Here is a 22,125-nt window from a genome sequence, read left to right as displayed (position 1 = left end):
TTTTTGTTTGCTAGTTCGTCGACATCAAATAGTGTTTACTGTAACAAATAGTGTTACTGTAGCAAATAGTGTGTACTGTAGCAAATCACTGTAGCAAAGCCGTTTTCACTGTAGTACTGTAGCAAAATACGGTTTCACTGTAGCAAATAGTGTTTTACTGTAGCAAAGTCATTTTTACTGTAGCAAATAGTGTTTTACTGTAGGAAAGTCGTTTTTACTTGTACATCTTATAATATATATATATATATATATATATATATATATATATATATATATATATATATATATATATATATATATACATACATACATACATATAATTGTTCATGAATCGTCGAGAGTAGTCAAAGGTAATTTTATATATGAAACAGTTCTAAAATTTTTGAGACTCAATCTAACAGACTTTGTTTAACGTGTCAAAATAATAAATCGTATAGAGAATTGGTTTAAATAAGTCAGAATTTTTCGGGTCATTACACTTTCATTTCAAACTCATTAAACAAATTAACTTTCAATTTTGAAATTTCTTCTTTATCATTTCCGGTAATGATCATATCATCTACATAAATAATTAAGCATGTAATAAGGTTTTTTCTTCGTTTAAGAAAAATGTATGATCTGAATTGCTTTGCTTAAAACCATATGTTTTCATAGCAAGTGTAAATCTCCCAAACCAAGCCCGTGGGGATTGTTTTAACCCATACAAAGATTTTTTAAGTCGACAGACTTCCCCCTTTTTGAAATTTTCGGCAAACCCTGGTGGTGTTTCCATATAGACTTCTTCCTTTAGTTCACCATGTAGAAATGCATTCTTTACATCAAATTGGTGTAATGGCCAATCTTCGTTTGCAGTGATCGAGAAAAGAACTCTGATGGTATCAATCTTTGCAACCGGAGAGAATGTTTCAGAGTAATCAATTCCATATGTCTGAGTATACCCTTTGGCAACCAGCCGAGCTTTATATCTCTCAATAGTGTCACCTGGTTTGTGTTTTATTGTAAATACCCATCGACATCCTACTGGTTTCTTTTCCTGAGGCATGACACATTTTTCCCATGTGTTATTATCATTCAAAGCATTCATTTCAACTATCATTGCCTTTTTCCAATTTTCTGATTGTAAAGCTTGTTCTATGGAAGTTGGAATATTTTCAGAGTAAATTGCGAAATTAAATTGTTGTGCCTCTTTTGATAGATTTCCTTGCACTATGTTAGCCATAGGGTATCTAGATCTTTGAGCTTCTTTTTACGGAGAATAACGCTTGGGTGGTATACCTCTGGTGGTTCTTTGAGGTAAGACATATCGTTGAGTGGTTTCGGTAGAAGTTGAGTCATTTTGATTTTCTTGAGCTAGATGTTTATTGTTAGAGGAGATTTCGGTAGTTCAGTGTGCTGGGGTTTGTATAGTGGGCTCATGGTTTTGTGTAGGTTCGGTGTTTTTTGTAGAGGTTTGTATAGGTTCGGGGTCAATGTTTTGTGTCGGGGTAGTTTAAAGGTTGTCTTGTGTTGGAATGATTTGTGGTGTTGGAACATTTTGAGAAGGTATCCATGTCATCCAACTTAGAATGTCATTATTTTCTTTCTCCCCCTCACTCGCAAGTTAGGTGTTGTAAAAATACTCTGTTTCAATAAAATCACAGTTCATGGTAGTAATGATGTTTCGTTTTTTTGGATTATAACAACGATACCCTTTCTGATTAATACCATAACCAACCATGACACATTTCACGGCACATGGGTCAAGTTTTGTACTTTCAATTTTTGGAACATGAACAAAGACCGAACACCCAAATACCCGTGGTTCAAGGTTAAATGTGGATGGTAGAGTAAAAAAGTGAGCTAAAGTATCCCGAGGGGTTTTTGTGCCAAGAATCTTAGTAGGTAATTGGTTTATAAGGTAAGTGGCAGTAGCAAGAGCTTCGGGCCAGAAACTCTTTGGAACTTTAGATTCAATTAATAAAGCTCTAGTTATTTCTAAGAGTAGTCGATTTTTCCGTTCTGCTACACCATTTTGTTCAGGGGTATGAGCACACGAAGTTTGATGAATAATTCCTTTTTCTTCACAAAAAAGTTTCATGGATGTGTTAACAAATTCTCCACCATTATCAGATCGTAACATTTGTATATTTTTGTTAAACTGAGTTTTGATCATTTTATAGAAAAGACAAAAAAAAAATTAAACACTTCTAATTTGTTGGTTAAAAAATAGATCCAGGTCATTCGTGTACAATCATCGATAAAATTGACAAAATATCTAAATGTTTCCCCCCCATTAATTGGAGTCGGTCCCCAAACATCAGAGTGAATTAATGCAAAAGGTACATCTTTCCTAGTATTAGTGATTTTAAAAGTACTCCTGTGGCTTTTCGCCAAAATACAAGTTTCACAACTTAAAGTTACATTAGATGGAAATAAACTAGGAAATAAAGAACGTAGATAGCCGTCAGACGGGTGTCCCAACCTCCGATGCCATAACCAAGCTTCCCTCGTAGGTGTTTCATGAGTAAGCAACACGGTACCTCGTTGAGAAACTTCGTCAATATAATATAGTCCCCCTTTTTCAGTGCCACGCCCAATCACAATCCCCGTTCGGATATCCTGCAAGATGCAGAATGTCGGGTAAATAAGGACTTTACAGTTTAATTCTTTGGTTATATGACTTACCGATAACAGCTTATGAGACAAAGCTGAAATATATAGACAATTAGGTAATTTAATCGTTGGTGAGATCTCAATAGTTCCACTATTTTCAACTTGAATGATTTCACCACTAGCAGTTTGAATTTTATTCCTTTTAAGTTTAGTTTTCAAAACAATATCATTTTTATCAAATGTCATGGTGTCCGTTGCCCCACAATCGAGTATCCATGACTTAGTTTTAAAACCTTCTGAGACTATATTTGCTTCGGGTTGGGACCCTTCATCATTTGGTATTTTATCTAAGGCAGAAAAACTGTTACTACAAGGTATACTAAGTTCGAGCTTTTAATTCTAATTTTTTCTTTCATTTTGGGCCTGTCCATTTGGGTTTGGACTGAATTAACTTAGCAGTCTTAAATTCTGGCCCAAATGTTTTCCTATGATTACTATGGCCCTTTTGTTCCCTATTTAAATTATTACAAGCATGACTAGGGCCTAAGTTCTTATTAGGCTTATCAAGGCCCACTTGTTTTATCCCAATTAAATTACCCAACGGTTGTTTACACCCGTGACTAATCCCATCTGTATGAAACTGTTCCCTAGATGAAAGTCTATTCATCTCACCTATTCGTTTATGGTTCCCAGATGAAGATTCGTTCATTTCACCTAATTTTTTCACATAATCCAACATCTCTACTATCGGTTCATATTTTCTAGATCTAGATTTAAACAGATCAACAAACGGTTTAGAGAAATTACCTTTAGTTGTTTCAGTTGAAACAACTCCTCCAAATCCTGTTGATGTTGTTGGATCTGATTAAGTGGTGGTGGTTGGTGGTTCTGACGTCGTTGCTACTGTAGCTTTACCCGGTTTGTTCCACCAATCCGGAAACCCTTTTAACTTGAAACATTGATCCTTTGTGTGCCTTGTTTTCCCACATTCAGCACACATCAATTTTGATTTATCAACCTTTAGGTAAGATGGCTTATTCCGGTGAGGATAAGGGTTGGTGGTCTGCCCACTTTGATCAGTTCTGTTTGCAGCACTAAGTCCTGATCCAATTCCTTGATGACTTGATTCGTTTTTAGCTTCATCAAGAATGTGTTGGCGAGCCACCTCTTTCCTTACCGTTGCATATGCTTCTTCCGGCGAAGGTAACAGATCTAACCTTAAAAGCTCTCTTTTAATCGTATCGTATTTTCAATCAAGAGCATTAAGAAACTGAAAAAGTTTCTGTTCTGTTCTGATTTTGGTGTAAATCACGATGTCAGTAGCACACTTCATTGGGTTTGGATCTCGCCTGTCGATTTCCCCCCAAATGCCTTGCATCGTGATCCAAAGATCTTCTAATGACTGATCTTTTTGTTTGATGTCGTGTGCTTTCACGTGTAAGTCAAAGTTTTGCAGTTTATCCTTTCCACTGCTATATGTAACCACCAAGGCATCCCAAAGAGCTTTTGCTGTGGGGTACTCGGTAAGGTTGCTAGCCAAAGTGGGTTCGATATTTTGTATGGGCCATGAGAACACGACTAAATCGTCTTGTTCCCATTGTTCATACCCTTCTTCACTCATTTCTGGTGCAACAGTAGTCAAGTGGTTAAGGAGGGATTTTGATTTCCCTCCTATTGCAACCTTAATCATCCTTGCCCATAACGCATAATTTTGATTGTTAAGATCAAGGTTAATTTTCAGGCTATCTGAAATTTTGGAATGAGATTGAAGGTTGTTTTTGAGAAGGTTGCTTAATTGAGTTGCTAAGTTTTGGTTTGATGAGTTAACTGATTGGTCATGGCTGCTGTCTTCAGTAGACATTGTAACCACCAATCAATTAACCCCAAAAGGTAGATGATTGAAGTTAAAAAATGAGTGTAATGATCAAAGATCTACACCATTAGCTCTGATACCATGTTTTCTAAATGAAAATAATAATCTGGAAGTGTTTATTGATAATGGTTCAGTTATTTCACACTGAGAAGTGATTTACAAGTGTGTTTGAGTGTGCTTATATACACTATAATGCCTAACAGACACTTCTAATTTAAGTATGGATCCAAAGTGACTTTGGAACCACTTTTACATAAGAGGAAATCTTCTGTTAATAGAGCCGTTTGACTTTGATAATGGTCTGTTGACTTCACTTTCTGGACAGCTGACTTTGCTGCTACATATGTGCCCTTGTGACCTTCTAAACTTGGAGATGATGAGATTATCTTTTCTCTGATCCAAAGTAGAATTATCAAAATGTATGGTTGCTTGTTTTATTCTTTAACAATTATAAATTGTCTATGTATGGAAAGTAAGTTTATATATATTGATTTACACTCTACCCGTCTCAAAAAGACTATTCGGTAAGAATATCTTTTTCTTGCCAAAAAAACGAGAACTTAGACTAATCAAGAGACTTCAACAAAAATGAAGTTCCAAATAAACGTACAGCCAAAACGACAATCGAGCTTAAAACAAGAAATACAAACTAACCAAGCCCGTACAAATTCCATAAGAATTTTTATTGGAATTAATATATGTACGATAAATACTAGTTTTGCCCTTAAATAAGTAATCTTGACTTAATTTATTTAAAATATGAGAGATTGAGAGTAATCAATGAGGTTAAATTTGTGAGTATATGATATCTGATACGGAGTATTAGTTATTTTGTGCAACTGAACAATTATTTTGGACATATATAAATAGTTAGGTTGACGCTTATATTGAAACAGATGGAGTATTATTTTTTGTCTGTATATATACGCGCTATGTTGATAAACTTTTTGGTTTTCTTTTTTCGTTGTTAGTTATCTTATCTGGCTAAATGGTTCCAACATTGTATGATATGCATGTTGTTTATCAATATATGCATATATTCTTAAAAGAAAATTAATGCAAATTGCATTATGATGCCTTCAAATCTTAATACCGAAAAGAAGAACAATATAGATGAAAAGAGAACTTCAAACTTGTATTAATCTCCATATAGTGGAACAGAAATGTAAATATAGAGATACTTCAACTTCAAATCTTCAAATGGAATTACAAAAAATGAAATTAAAAGAAATGAAATGCTTAAACTAATCTACTCCTAAATCAAAATTGCATAAACGAAACTGAAAATGGTAGACTTTGGGCAGAAAGGTGCACACCAATTCTGGGGCAAAAAGCGAGTAACCTTATTAAGATGTACATGATCTAACCGGTTATCAGTACGTGTGAAAGGACCCGTCCTTATCCACCTGGACGAAGTCATCAACATCTGGTCCCATTGCGAGGTACTGTCCTAAGTATGCCATGTATGACTCCATGTATTATCTTTAAAGTGAGCAAATGCACAGCGGAAGACTTAATTCGTACCTGAGAATAAACATGCTTAAAAGTGTCAACCAAAAGGTTGGTGAGTTCATAGGTTTATCATAACAATCATTTTAATATATTAATAGACCACAAGATTTCATATATGTATAAACGTTTTTAATAATCATATTCTAAGTGGTTGAGCACTTGGTAACCATACTTAACATTTAATCAACGTCGCATATTCCCTTTATTATGAAATCTCACTACACCGTACCAAGTGTAGTCACCAAAACGAAGTACTGTGCAACCGTTGAATACTGGTCGTCCAGCCCGGTTGGGGTTGTCAGGCCCGATAGATCTATCAACAGGATTCGCGTTTACAATACCCATGTAAATAGTAGTTACCAAACTACAAGGAAGTATGACAGTGGTACAACTCAACGTAGAATATATTTTTAAGTACTTGTGTCTATTTTGTCAAACATAAAAGCAGCGCATGTATTCTCAGCCCAAAAATATATATTGCGAAAGCAATTAAAAAGGGAGCAAATGAAACTCACATATTGTATTTTGTAGTAAAAATACATATGACGACATTGAACAAGTGTAGGGTTGACCTCAGATTCACGAACCTATATCATTTATACATGTTAATACATATAATCGTAATCAACAAATTTATATATTATCTCTTAAATTATATATCTTATATCTTTATAGTTAAAATAGTTAATATTTATTTATTATAATAATATTATTAATATGAAAGTAATAATAATAATTATTTTAAATCATAATATTACTACTAATAATAACCTTAATAATAATAATACTTAATAATAATATTTGTAATAATAATAATAATAGTACTAATAATCTTAATATTAATATTAATGGTGGTAATAATTATAATGATAATAATTATGATAATAATAATAATAATAATAATAATAATAATAATAATAATAATAATAATCATAATAATAATAATATAACTACCTTGAATGGGAAAGGCTTAATAAAAATAAACTGCCCCGGCCCGGGATCGAACCCGCGACCTCCCGCTAACCCGTTATCGCCTTTAACCTTCTTCTGTCACTTCTTTTCTGATATCTTTCGTAACTAAAATATATTTAACCATCGTTTTACTTCTTCTACTACAACTCAATCCGCAAACCATCATGCTCGTTATTATCTTATCATCATCATACTCATAACTCTAATTATAATCCTAATACGATCCAAATTCCTAATCTTTCATCTTTAATATTATCATTCTCATTAAACCACTTCCTCTCCTTTATCAATATCGTTCAACAATGATTATTAACGTAATCCTATCATATTCTGAATCATATCATAATATCATTATGATTATCATCATTTAGTTGAAACAAGTTTTGGCATCGAACTAGAAGGCAGCACTGCAGGCTTGCACCTCATGGCCCAACAACTAAATTTCTAAGTTCAAGTATTAAGTATTAGTCCATAATAAAATCATAAGCTTAGGTATCGGTCCACTATAAAGAAAAATCTACCATGCGACCCAAATAAACAAATAGGCATCCGTATTGTTGTCTTATGTCTAGTGGACCCGTATCAATGATAAATATATTACGACCCTTTGTTGATTTGATGGCTTGTTAACAGCTTCCATATTAAATATGGCAAAGCATTTCGAGGTTTTTGGAATGGTGTAATTTACACGTCAACTTCACCTTCTTTTCCCCACTTAACTAACTCCACTACCATATAACTTCATATTATATACAAATGGGAAGTACTATATTTAATTGAGGTGTAAACGTGTTTGGTTATCAAAATAAACATAAATGAAAAGTAAGTGGAGTAGTTTTCTTTTATATATAAATCCTTATCATTATCCATCCCTTTACGTACCATCATCATTGTTTCATCATTATTGTTTAGTAGTAGACGCAGTAACAATATCATAGGTTTCGGTTGAAGTTTGAAACAGAAAACAAGTTACTGTTTGATGTGTAGCAGGTGGTTTTATGACGGTAGTATAGTGGCTTCGGTGATAGTTGCAAACAGAAATCGAAGGTGACAAGAGGTGGTGGTAACTTAAGTGGTATAATAGTGGTGTTTGGGATGTAGTTGCAGACAGAAACAGAAGCAAGACAGGAGAAAATCATAGGATCGAATAAAGAGAAACAAAAGTAGTAAAGGTGATGATGATGGTTTGATCGTAATAGTGGTGGTGAATTTCACGGGTTGTACGATGATCATGGTGTTGTCGTGGTAGAAAGAAAGAAGTGAGTTTGATGGTTCTTTGTTTAGGCTAGGTGATGATGGTGTCGATTAATAGTAAAACACGAAGCAAAACAAGAAGGTGGTGTTAGTGGTTGTGGCTGGCGGTTTGAGTTAGTGATCAAGGTGGGTTGCGAAGGGTGTTGGGTGACGGTTGTTCTCGGTGGTTGAAGATGGTGATCGGAAGTTATATGGTGGCGGAGGAGGGGGTAATATGGTTGTAGTCGTAGGTGGTAGCCGGTTTTGTTGGTGGTGTTTATGGGTTCACGAAGAAGGGATATGAAGAAAGGTGGTGATTTGTTTGGGTGTTCGATGGTAATGTCGTTGTGCACAATCATAAACAAAAAAAAGAAAACACTAGGTAGTAAAACAAGTTTGGTGGTGATAACTCCGGTGGTTTGTGTTTTGGTTGTAGTTGAAACAAAACATAAGGATGAAATGGGTGTTCCTTCTCTGCATTATATATAAAGTAGAGAATAGAAGATAGATAGTGATACTTATTAATAATCCTAATATAAATCCATTGAAAGAAAGGTTGAAAGGAACGTATAACAACTTACACAAATTCTGAAACATTTTTACAGCTCAGCTCATGTTCTATAATATTAATTTAATAATAATTAATAATAATTCTATGATATTAATTCTTCAATCATCGAAATCTATTACAGTAAGCCATCAATGTTTTGTAAGTTTGTTACCGACAGTGTTCATGGACTCCTAAATCGTACTCCGTTGATAAATCAGGGGCGGATAAAAAGTACTCAGCTAAATTCCAAATTTTTAAATTAACTATATATATTTATTTTGGTCATTATGGTATAAAATTCGAGCATTAGCTTGTTAAATAAAAATTACCTCAACTGTCCCTCTCATTTATGGGTGAAAAATAAAAATGTTGAAATTTAATAACTAGGTCTTAAATATAATTTTAGTAAGCCTAAAATTTATAGAACTCATTTTCGTATCACCGTTTATTTTAAAATAATATCAGTTTGAATTTAACTTGCTTAATATCAATCGGAACATCATTGAGTATTAAAATTATTTAATATTTATTTTTTATTTTTTTATATACTTTATTTGTATATAGATATGTTTTAAATAATAATTATTATTTTTACATAATTAATTTCTAACAATTACATCATAAATTATATTTCAAACCATTTATATATTTATTTAAATATATACATACCTATTTACAAATAGTTGTTCGTGAATCGTCGGGAATGGTCGAAGGTCATTTGAATATATGAAATAGTTCAAAATTTTTGAGATTCAACTTTACAGACTTCGCTTATCGTGTCAAAATACAATATTGTATCGAGAGTTTAGTTTAAAATTAGTCGAAATTTTCCGGGTCGTGACAGTACCTACCCATTAAAGAAATTTCGTCCCGAAATTTGAGTGAGGTCTTCATGGCTAACAATAAAAATATTTTCATGACGAATATGAGTTGATAATTAAAGTTTTATCATTATTGATTAATATAGATAAAACGATTTAATTATGTGAAGCGTACGAATGAAGCTGTCACAAAAAATTGAGATAGAGATTTAACTTTTTGACGTAGTCACGGTGGATTTCCGGAATTCAAGGAATTTAAGAAAATCTTCTAATCAGAAAGAAATGTAATAGCACGATTTATTAGCACATTGTTGGAATTACAGAAGAACAGAATTATCAAGGAAATATTTCCGTGATATACTTAGAGCTTAAGTAGAATGAAAGGGTCGTGTAACATGGCACATGATGACGTTATGATTTGTGAATCGTCTTCACGCTTCATTAGAATTTTCAGCATGACTTACCGTAATATAATTACGTTGGCCAAGCGCCATTATATTATACTAACTCATGCTTAAATTTCCAACATTTCTCCACAATTCATTCATAATATATTCTTAGATTTTACATGAAATGTCCCGTTCTTATTGATTAAAAACGTTCCATATTAATTGATTTCGTTGTGAGGTTTTGACCTCTATATGAGACATTTTTCAAAGACTGCATTCATTTTTAAACAAACCATAACCTTTATTTCATCAATAAAGGTTTAAAAAGCTTTACGTAGATTATCAAATAATGATAATCTAAAATATCATGTTTACACACGACCATTACATAATGGTTTACAATACAAATATGTTACAACAAATAAGTTTCTTGAATGCAGTTTTTACACAATATCATACAAGCATGGACTCCAAATCTTGTCCTTATTTAAGTATGCGACAGCGGAAGCTCTTAATAATCACCTGAGAATAAACATGCTTAAAACGTCAACAAAAATGTTGGTGAGTTATAGGTTTAACCTATATATATCAAATCATAATAATAGACCACAAGATTTCATATTTCAATACACATCCCATACATAGAGATAAAAATCATTCATATGGTGAACACCTGGTAACCGACATTAACAAGATGCATATATAAGAATATCCCCATCATTCCGGGACACCCTTCGGATATGATATAAATTTCGAAGTACTAAAGCATCCGGTACTTTGGATGGGGTTTGTTAAGCCCAATAGATCTATCTTTAGGATTCGCGTCAATTAGGGTGTCTGTTCCCTAATTCTTAGATTACCAGACTTAATAACAAGGGGCATATTCGATTTCGATAATTCAACCATAGAATGTAGTTTCATGTACTTGTGTCTATTTTGTAAATCATTTATAAAACCTGCATGTATTCTCATCCCAAAAATATTAGATTTTAAAAGTGGGACTATAACTCACTTTCACAGATTTTTACTTCGTCGGGAAGTAAGACTTAGCCACTGGTTGATTCACGAACCTATAACAATATATACATATATATCAAAGTATGTTCAAAATATATTTACAAAACTTTTAATATATTTTGATGTTTTAAGTTTATTAAGTCAGCTGTCCTCGTTAGTAACCTACAACTAGTTGTCCACAGTTAGATGTACAGAAATAAATTGATAAATATTATCTTGAATCAATCCACGACCCAGTGTATACGTATCTCAGTATTGATCACAACTCAAACTAAATATATTTTGGAATCAACCTCAACCCTGTATAGCTAACTCCAACATTCACATATAGAGTGTCTATGGTTGTTCCGAAATATATATAGATGTGTCGACATGATAGGTCGAAACATTGTATACGTGTCTATGGTATCTCAAGATTACATAATATACAATACAAGTTGATTAAGTTATGGTTGGAATAGATTTGTTACCAATTTTCACGTAGCTAAAATGAGAAAAATTATCCAATCTTGTTTTACCCATAACTTCTTCATTTTAAATCCGTTTTGAGTGAATCAAATTGCTATGGTTTCATATTGAACTCTATTTTATGAATCTAAACAGAAAAAGTATAGGTTTATAGTCGGAAAAATAAGTTACAAGTCGTTTTTGTAAAGGTAGTCATTTCAGTCGAAAGAACGACGTCTAGATGACCATTTTAGAAAACATACTTTTACTTTGAGTTTAACCATAATTTTTGGATATAGTTTCATGTTCATAATAAAAATAATTTTCTCAGAATAACAACTTTTAAATCAAAGTTTATCATAGTTTTTAATTAACTAACCCAAAACAGCCCGCGGTGTTACTACGACGGCGTAAATCCGGTTTTACGGTGTTTTTCGTGTTTCCAGGTTTTAAATCATTAAGTTAGCATATCATATAGATATAGAACATGTGTTTAGTTGATTTTAAAAGTCAAGTTAGAAGGATTAACTTTTGTTTGCGAACAAGTTTAGAATTAACTAAACTATGTTCTAGTGATTACAAGTTTAAACCTTCGAATAAGATAGCTTTATATGTATGAATCGAATGATGTTATGAACATCATTACTACCTTAAGTTCCTTGGATAAACCTACTGGAAAAGAGAAAAATGGATCTAGCTTCAATGGATCCTTGGATGGCTCGAAGTTCTTGAAGCAGAATCATGACACGAAAACAAGTTCAAGTAAGATCATCACTTAAAATAAGATTGTTATAGTTATAGAAATTGAACCAAAGTTTGAATATGATTATTACCTTGTATTAGAATGATAACCTACTGTAAGAAACAAAGATTTCTTGAGGTTGGATGATCACCTTACAAGATTGGAAGTGAGCTAGCAAACTTGAAAGTATTCTTGATTTTATGAAACTAGAACTTTTGGAATTTATGAAGAACACTTAGAACTTGAAGATAGAACTTGAGAGAGATCAATTAGATGAAGAAAATTGAAGAATGAAAGTGTTTGTAGGTGTTTTTGGTCGTTGGTGTATGGATTAGATATAAAGGATATGTTATTTTGTTTTCATGTAAATAAGTCATGAATGATTACTCATATTTTTGTAATTTTATGAGATATTTCATGCTAGTTGCCAAATGATGGTTCCCACATGTGTTAGGTGACTCACATGGGCTGCTAAGAGCTGATCATTGGAGTGTATATACCAATAGTACATACATCTAAAAGCTGTGTATTGTACGAGTACGAATACGGGTGCATACGAGTAGAATTGTTGATGAAACTGAACGAGGATGTAATTGTAAGCATTTTTGTTAAGTAGAAGTATTTTGATAAGTGTATTGAAGTCTTTAAAAAGTGTATAAATACATATTAAAACACTACATGTATATACATTTTAACTGAGTCGTTAAGTCATCGTTAGTCGTTACATGTAAGTGTTGTTTTGAAACCTTTAGGTTAATGATCTTGTTAAATGTTGTTAACCCAATGTTTATAATATCAAATGAGATTTTAAATTATTATATTATCATGATATTATCATGTATGAATATCTCTTAATATGATATATATACATTAAATGTCGTTACAACGATAATCGTTACATATATGTCTCGTTTAAAAATCACTAAGTTAGTAGTCTTGTTTTTACATATGTAGTTCATTGTTAATATACTTAATGATATGTTTACTTATCATAGTATCATGTTAACTATATATATATATCCATATATATGTCATCATATAGTTTTTACAAGTTTTAACGTTCGTGAATCACCGGTCAACTTGGGTGGTCAATTGTCTATATGAAACATATTTCAATTAATCAAGTCTTAACAAGTTTGATTGCTTAACATGTTGGAAACATTTAATCATGTAAATATCAATCTCAATTAATATATATAAACATGGAAAAGTTCGGGTCACTACAGTACCTACCCGTTAAATAAATTTCGTCCCGAAATTTTAAACAGTTGAAGGTGTTGACGAATCTTCTAGAAATAGATGCGGGTATTTCTTCTTCATCTGATCTTCACGCTCCCAGGTGAACTCGGGTCCTCTACGAGCATTCCATCGAATCTTAACAATTGGTATCTTGTTTTGCTTAAGTCTTTTAACCTCACGATCCATTATTTCGACGGGTTCTTCGATGAATTGAAGTTTTTCGTTGATTTGGATTTCATCTAACGGAATAGTGAGATCTTCTTTAGCAAAACATTTCTTCAAATTCGAGACGTGGAAAGTGTTATGTACAGCTGCGAGTTGTTGAGGTAACTCAAGTCGGTAAGCTACTGGTCCGACACGATCAATAATCTTGAATGGTCCAATATACCTTGGATTTAATTTCCCTCGTTTACCAAATCGAACAACGCCTTTCCAAGGTGCAACTTTAAGCATGACCATCTCTCCAATTTCAAATTCTATATCTTTTCTTTTAATGTCAGCGTAGCTCTTTTGTCGACTTTGGGCGGTTTTTAACCGTTGTTGAATTTGGATGATCTTCTCGGTAGTTTCTTGTATAATCTCCGGACCCGTAATCTGTCTATCCCCCACTTCACTCCAACAAATCGGAGACCTGCACTTTCTACCATAAAGTGCTTCAAACGGCGCCATCTCAATGCTTGAATGGTAGCTGTTGTTGTAGGAAAATTCTTCTAACGGTAGATGTCGATCCCAACTGTTTCCGAAATCAATAACACATGCTCGTAGCATGTCTTCAAGCGTTTGTATCGTCCTTTCGCTCTGCCCATCAGTTTGTGGATGATAGGCAGTACTCATGTCTAGACGAGTTCCTAATGCTTGCTGTAATGTCTGCCAGAATCTTGAAATAAATCTACCATCCCTATCAGAGATAATAGAGATTGGTATTCCATGTCTGGAGACGACTTCCTTCAAATACAGTCGTGCTAACTTCTCCATCTTGTCATCTTCTCTTATTGGCAGGAAGTGTGCTGATTTGGTGAGACGATCAACTATTACCCAAATAGTATCAAAACCACTTGCAGTCCTTGGCAATTTAGTGATGAAATCCATGGTAATGTTTTCCCATTTCCATTCCGGGATTTCGGGTTGTTGAAGTAGACCTGATGGTTTCTGATGCTCAGCTTTGACCTTAGAACACGTCAAACATTCTCCTACATATTTAGCAACATCGGCTTTCATACCCGGCCACCAAAAATGTTTCTTGAGATCCTTGTACATCTTCCCCGTTCCAGGATGTATTGAGTATCTGGTTTTATGAGCTTCTCTAAGTACCATTTCTCTCATATCTCCAAATTTTGGTACCCAAATCCTTTCAGCCCTATACCGGGTTCCGTCTTCCCGAATATTAAGATGCTTCTCCGATCCTTTGGGTATTTCATCCTTTAAATTTCCCTCTTTTAAAACTCCTTGTTGCGCCTCCTTTATTTGAGTAGTAATGTTATTATGAATCATTATATTCATAGATTTTACTCGAATGGGTTCTCTGTCCTTCCTGCTCAAGGCATCGGCTACCACATTTGCCTTTCCCGGGTGGTAACGAATCTCAAAGTCGTAATCATTCAACAATTCAATCCACCTACGCTGCCTCATATTCAGTTGTTTCTGATTAAATATGTGTTGAAGACTTTTGTGGTCGGTATATATAATACTTTTGACCCCATATAAGTAGTGCCTCCAAGTCTTTAATGCAAAAACAACTGCGCCTAATTCCAAATCATGCGTCGTATAATTTTGTTCGTGAATCTTCAATTGTCTAGACGCATAAGCAATCACCTTCGTTCGTTGCATTAATACACAACCGAGACCTTGCTTTGATGCATCACAATAAATCACAAAATCATCATTCCCTTCAGGCAATGACAATATAGGTGCCGTAGTTAGCTTTTTCTTCAATAACTGAAACGCTTTCTCTTGTTCATCATTCCATTCAAATTTCTTCCCTTTATGCGTTAATGCAGTCAAGGGTTTTGCTATTCTGGAAAAGTCTTGGATGAACCTTCTGTAGTAACCAGCTAGTCCTAAAAACTGGCGTATGTGTTTCGGAGTTTTCGGGGTTTCCCACTTTTCAACAGTTTCTATCTTTGCCGGATCCACCTTAATACCTTCTTTGTTCACTATGTGACCGAGGAATTGAACTTCTTCCAACCAAAATGCACACTTTGAAAACTTAGCGTACAATTCTTCCTTCCTCAATACTTCTAACACCTTTCTCAAATGTTCACCGTGTTCTTGGTCATTCTTTGAGTAAATAAGTATGTCATCAATGAAAACAATGACAAACTTGTCAAGGTATGGTCCACACACTCGGTTCATAAGGTCCATGAACACAGCTGGTGCATTAGTTAAACCAAACGGCATGACCATAAACTCGTAATGACCGTAACGTGTTCTGAAAGCAGTCTTTGGAATATCATCTTCTTTCACCCGCATTTGATGATACCCGGAACGTAAGTCAATCTTTGAATAAACAGACGAGCCTTGTAGTTGATCAAATAAGTCGTCGATTCTCGGTAGTGGGTAGCGATTCTTGATGGTAAGTTTGTTCAACTCTCGGTAGTCGATACACAACCTGAATGTACCATCTTTCTTCTTGACAAACAAAACAGGAGCTCCCCAAGGTGATGTGCTTGGTCGAATGAAACCACGCTCTAAAAGTTCTTGTAATTGGCTTTGCAGTTCTTTCATCTCACTGGGTGCGAGTCTGTAAGGAGCACGAGCTATTGGTGCAGCTCCTGGTACAAGATCTATTTGAAATTCAACAGATCGATGTGGGGGTAATCCCGGTAATTCTTTCGGAAATACATCGGGAAATTCTTTTGCGACGGGAACATCATTGATGCTCTTTTCTTCAGTTTGTACTTTCTCGACGTGTGCTAAAACAGCATAGCAACCTTTTCTTATTAGTTTTTGTGCCTTCAAATTACTAATAAGATGTAGCTTCGTGTTGCCCTTTTCTCCGTACACCATTAAGGGTTTTCCTTTTTCTCGTATAATGCGGATTGCATTTTTGTAACAAACGATCTCTGCTTTCACTTCTTTCAACCAGTCCATACCGATTATCACATCAAAACTCCCTAACTCTACTGGTATCAAATCAATCTTAAATGTTTCGCTAACCAGTTTAATTTCTCGATTCCGACATATATTATCTGCTGAAATTAATTTACCATTTGCTAATTCGAGTAAAAATTTACTATCCAAAGGCGTCAATGGACAACTTAATTTAGCACAAAAATCTCTACTCATATAGCTTCTATCCGCACCCGAATCAAATAAAACGTAAGCAGATTTATTGTCAATAAGAAACGTACCCGTAACAAGCTCCGGGTCTTCCTGTGCCTCTGCCGCATTAATATTGAAAACTCTTCCGCGGCCTTGTCCATTCGTGTTCTCCTGGTTCGGGCAATTTCTAATAATGTGGCCCGGTTTTCCACATTTATAACAAACTACATTGGCATAGCTTGCTCCGACACTACTTGCTCCGCCATTACTCGTTCCGACACCATTTATTCATTTTGTTTTATTAACCCCTGGTCCGTAGACCTCACACTTCGCCGCGCTATGACCATTTCTTTTACACTTGTTGCAAAATTTGGTGCAGAACCCCGAGTGATACTTTTCACACCTTTGGCATAGCTGTTTCTGATTGTTGTTGTTGTTGCGGTTATTATTGTTGTTGGGATGATTGTTGTAGTTGCTGTTGTTGTTGTTGTTGTTGTTGTTGTTGTTGTTGTTGAGCCGTTTGTTGTAGTTGCGATTGATGTTGCGATTGTTGTTGTTGTTGTATTGGTGATTCTTATCACCATTTTCCTCCCACTTTCTTTTGACTTGCTTCACATTGGCCTCTTCAGCAGTCTGTTCTTTAATTCTTTCTTCAATCTGGTTCACTAGTTTGTGAGCCATTCTACATGCCTGTTGTATGGAGGCGGGCTCGTGTGAACTTATATCTTCTTGGATTCTTTTCGGTAATCTTTTCACAAACGCGTCGATCTTCTCTTCCTCATCTTCGAATGCTCCCGGACACAATAGGCACAATTCTATGAATCGTCTTTCGTACGTGGTAATATCAAATCCTTGGGTTCGTAACCCTCTAAGTTCTGTCTTGAGCTTATTGACCTCGGTTCTGGGACGGTACTTCTCGTTCATCAAGTGCTTGAATGCTGACCACGGTAGTGCGTACGCATCGTCTTGTCCCACTTGCTCTAGATAGGTATTCCACCATGTTAACGCAGAACCTGTGAAGGTATGCGTAGCGTACTTCACTTTGTCTTCTTCAGTACACTTACTTATGGCAAACACCGATTCGACCTTCTCGGTCCACCGTTTCAATCCGATCGGTCCTTCGGTTCCATCAAATTCCAAAGGTTTGCAGGCAGTGAATTCTTTGTAGGTGCATCCTACACGATTTCCTGTACTGCTAGATCCAAGGTTATTGTTGGTATGTAGCGCAGCCTGTACTGCGGCTATGTTTGAAGCTAGAAAAGTACGGAATTCCTCTTCATTCATATTCACGGTGTGTCGAGTAGTTGGTGCCATTTCCTTCAAAATAGTCAAATGGAACAAGTTAATCATACAGAATATTAAGAGTAGTTAATAGTATTTCGTAGCATAATATGAACTCATTTATAAAAGCTTTTTCTTCATATTAGCATTTTATAAGTTTAAATTCGGGTAGTACCTACCCGTTAAGTTCATACTTAGTAGCTAATATACAATTCAACTACTACAATTCTATATGAAAAACTGATTATAATAATATTTCACGTTCAAACTTTTACACAATATTTTACAAACTTGCAATACCGCTTATTTTACATATAGCATGAAATATAGCACACAATAAATTTGATACAAGATGGTTGTGAAGATAATTCTAGCTAGTACACAAGTCGTTCAGCAAAGGCAATAAAGACACGTAATTCATACGTCCAGAAACAAGTCATGCATTCTGGTTTTACTAGGATTACTTCCCATCCTTGGTCTTGTGGAACATAACCGTTATGGCCGTTGATAAGACAGCGTGTTGTAACGTCGTCAAAGGGACGAGGGTTACGTAATGTCCAACAGTCCCGTAACAATCTAAAAACCTCATTTCTTACCCCAATTACCGACTCCGTCACTTGTGGAAACGTTTTGTTTAATAGTTGTAGCCCGATGTTCTTGTTCTCACTTTGGTGAGAAGCGAACATTACTAATCCGTAAGCATAACATGCTTCTTTATGTTGCATGTTAGCCGCTTTTTCTAAATCACGAAGTCCAATATTCGGATATATTGAGTCAAAATAATTTCTTAACCCGTTGCGTAAAATAGCATTTGGGTTCCCCGCAATATATGCGTCAAAGTAAACACATCGTAACTTATGGGTTTCCCAATGTGATATCCCCCATCTTTCAAACGAAAGTCTCTTATAAACCAAGACATTCTTGGAACGTTCTTCGAATGTCTTACAAACTGATCTCGCCTTAAATAGTTGTGCCGAGGAATTTTGACCGACTCTAGACAAGATTTCATCAATCATGTCTCCGGGTAGGTCTCTTAAAATATTGGGTTGTCTATCCATTTTGTGTTTTTAAACTGTAAAATAGACAAGAGTTAGATTCATAAAAAAATACTTATTAATACAAGCAATTTTTACATATATCATAAAGCATAAGCACACTATATTACATATATTACACCACACGAATATAACTATCTTATTCCGACTCGCTCGTTTCTTCTTGTTCGGTTTTGGTTCGTTTTGCCAAGTTTCTAGGGATATATGATGTTCCCCTAATACGAGCTGTCGTTATCCACATTGGTTTAGAAAAACCTGGTGGTTTAGAGGTTCCCGGGTCATTGTTACAACTTAAGGACTTCGGGGGTTGACGATACATATAAAGTTCATCGGGGTTGGAATTAGATTTCTCTATTTTTATGCCCTTTCCCTTATTATTTTCTTTTGCCTTTTTAAATTCAGTTGGGGTAATTTCTATAACATCATCGGAATTCTCGTCGGAATCCGATTCATCGGAGAATTGGTAATCCTCCCAATATTTTGCTTCCTTGGCGGAAACACCATTGACCATAATTAACCTTGGTCGGTTGGTTGAGGATTTTCTTTTACTTAACCGTTTTATTATTTCCCCCACCGGTTCTATTTCTTCATCCGGTTCTGATTCTTCTTCCGGTTCCGATTCTTCTTCCGGTTCCGACTCTTCTTCCGGTTCCTCTTCGGGAACTTGTGAATCAGTCCACGAATCATTCCAATTTACATTTAACTCTTCATTATTATTAGGTGAGTCAATGGGACTTGTTCTAGAGGTAGACATCTATCACATAATATCAAACGCGTTAAGAGATTAATATATCACATAATATTCACATGTTAAAAATATAAAGTTTCCAACAAAATTTGTTAAGCAATCATTTTTCAAGTAAACACGGTCGAAGTTCAGACTCACTAATGCATCCTAACAAACTCGATAAGACACACTAATGCAAAATTCTGGTTCTCTAAGACCAACGCTCGGATACCAACTGAAATGTCCCGTTCTTATTGATTAAAAACGTTCCATATTAATTGATTTCGTTGTGAGGTTTTGACCTCTATATGAGACGTTTTTCAAAGACTGCATTCATTTTTAAACAAACCATAACCTTTATTTCATCAATAAAGGTTTAAAAAGCTTTACGTAGATTATCAAATAATGATAATCTAAAATATCCTGTTTACACACGACCATTACATAATGGTTTACAATACAAATATGTTACAACAAAATAAGTTTCTTGAATGCAGTTTTTACACAATATCATACAAGCATGGACTCCAAATCTTGTCCTTATTTAAGTATGCGACAGCGGAAGCTCTTAATAATCACCTGAGAATAAACATGCTTAAAACGTCAACAAAAATGTTGGTGAGTTATAGGTTTAACCTATATATATCAAATCATAATAATAGACCACAAGATTTCATATTTCAATACACATCCCATACATAGAGATAAAAATCATTCATATGGTGAACACCTGGTAACCGACATTAACAAGATGCATATATAAGAATATCCCCATCATTCCGGGACACCCTTCGGATATGATATAAATTTCGAAGTACTAAAGCATCCGGTACTTTGGATGGGTTTTGTTAAGCCCAATAGATCTATCTTTAGGATTCACGTCAATTAGGGTGTCTGTTCCCTAATTCTTAGATTACCAGACTTAATAACAAGGGGCATATTCGATTTCGATAATTCAACCATAGAATGTAGTTTCACGTACTTGTGTCTATTTTGTAAATCATTTATAAAACCTGCATGTATTCTCATCCCAAAAATATTAGATTTTAAAAGTGGGACTATAACTCACTTTCACAGATTTTTACTTCGTCGGGAAGTAAGACTTGGCCACTGGTTGATTCACGAACCTATAACAATATATACATATATATCAAAGTATGTTCAAAATATATTTACAACACTTTTAATATATTTTGATGTTTTAAGTTTATTAAGTCAGCTGTCCTCGTTAGTAACCTACAACTAGTTGTCCACAGTTAGATGTACAGAAATAAATTGATAAATATTATCTTGAATCAATCCACGACCCAGTGTATACGTATCTCAGTATTGATCACAACTCAAACTAAATATATTTTGGAATCAACCTCAACCCTGTATAGCTAACTCCAACATTCACATATACAGTGTCTATGGTTGTTCCGAAATATATATAGATGTGTCAACATGATAGGTCGAAACATTGTATACGTGTCTATGGTATCTCAAGATTACATAATATACAATACAAGTTGATTAAGTTATGGTTGGAATAGATTTGTTACCAATTTTCACGTAGCTAAAATGAGAAAAATTATCCAATCTTGTTTTACCCATAACTTCTTCATTTTAAATCCGTTTTGAGTGAATCAAATTGCTATGGTTTCATATTGAACTCTATTTTATGAATCTAAACAGAAAAAGTATAGGTTTATAGTCGGAAAAATAAGTTACAAGTCATTTTTGTAAAGGTAGTCATTTCAGTCGAAAGAACGACGTCTAGATGACCATTTTAGAAAACATACTTCCACTTTGAGTTTAACCATAATTTTTGGATATAGTTTCATGTTCATAATAAAAATAATTTTCTCAGAATAACAACTTTTAAATCAAAGTTTATCATAGTTTTTAATTAACTAACCCAAAACAGCCCGCGGTGTTACTACGACGGCGTAAATCCGGTTTTACGGTGTTTTTCGTGTTTCCAGGTTTTAAATCATTAAGTTAGCATATCATATAGATATAGAACATGTGTTTAGTTGATTTTAAAAGTCAAGTTAGAAGGATTAACTTTTGTTTGCGAACAAGTTTAGAATTAACTAAACTATGTTCTAGTGATTACAAGTTTAAACCTTCGAATAAGATAGCTTTATATGTATGAATCGAATGATGTTATGAACATCATTACTACCTTAAGTTCCTTGGATAAACCTACTGGAAAATAGAAAAATGGATCTAGCTTCAATGGATCCTTGGATGGCTCGAAGTTCTTGAAGCAGAATCATGACACGAAAACAAGTTCAAGTAAGATCATCACTTAAAATAAGATTGTTATAGTTATAGAAATTGAACCAAAGTTTGAATATGATTATTACCTTGTATTAGAATGATAACCTACTGTAAGAAACAAAGATTTCTTGAGGTTGGATGATCAC

The 22,125-nt window shown here is 34.4% G+C and overlaps 1 protein-coding gene across 1 annotated transcript; it reads right to left on the bottom strand.

Annotated features, from left to right (window-relative positions):
• Positions 1-3,457: 3,457 nt before the first annotated feature.
• On the bottom strand, positions 3,458-4,453 carry LOC139853886 (uncharacterized). Its single transcript, XM_071843227.1, has 2 exons — positions 3,921-4,453; positions 3,458-3,821 (listed from the first exon to the last, which is right to left on the bottom strand). The coding sequence occupies exons 1-2, from the start codon at positions 4,451-4,453 to the stop codon at positions 3,458-3,460; spliced, it is 897 nt and encodes a 298-aa protein (XP_071699328.1).
• Between the last annotated feature and the right edge of the window lie 17,672 nt (positions 4,454-22,125).

This window comes from Rutidosis leptorrhynchoides, chromosome 6 (genome assembly GCF_046630445.1).
Source record: "Rutidosis leptorrhynchoides isolate AG116_Rl617_1_P2 chromosome 6, CSIRO_AGI_Rlap_v1, whole genome shotgun sequence".
NCBI classification, from domain to species: domain Eukaryota; kingdom Viridiplantae; phylum Streptophyta; class Magnoliopsida; order Asterales; family Asteraceae; genus Rutidosis; species Rutidosis leptorrhynchoides.
The sequence above is the reverse complement of the archived record's forward strand: the minus strand, read 5'-3'. Positions and strand labels throughout refer to the sequence as shown.

Coding starts and splice junctions, on each gene's coding strand:
- LOC139853886 (XM_071843227.1), bottom strand. CDS start 4,453: ATGTCTACTGAAGACAGCAGCCATGACCAATCAGTTAACTCATCAAAC. Junction 3,822..3,920: donor CGAGATCCAAACCCAATGAA/GTGTGCTACTGA, acceptor TACGATTAAAAG/AGAGCTTTTAAGGTTAGATC.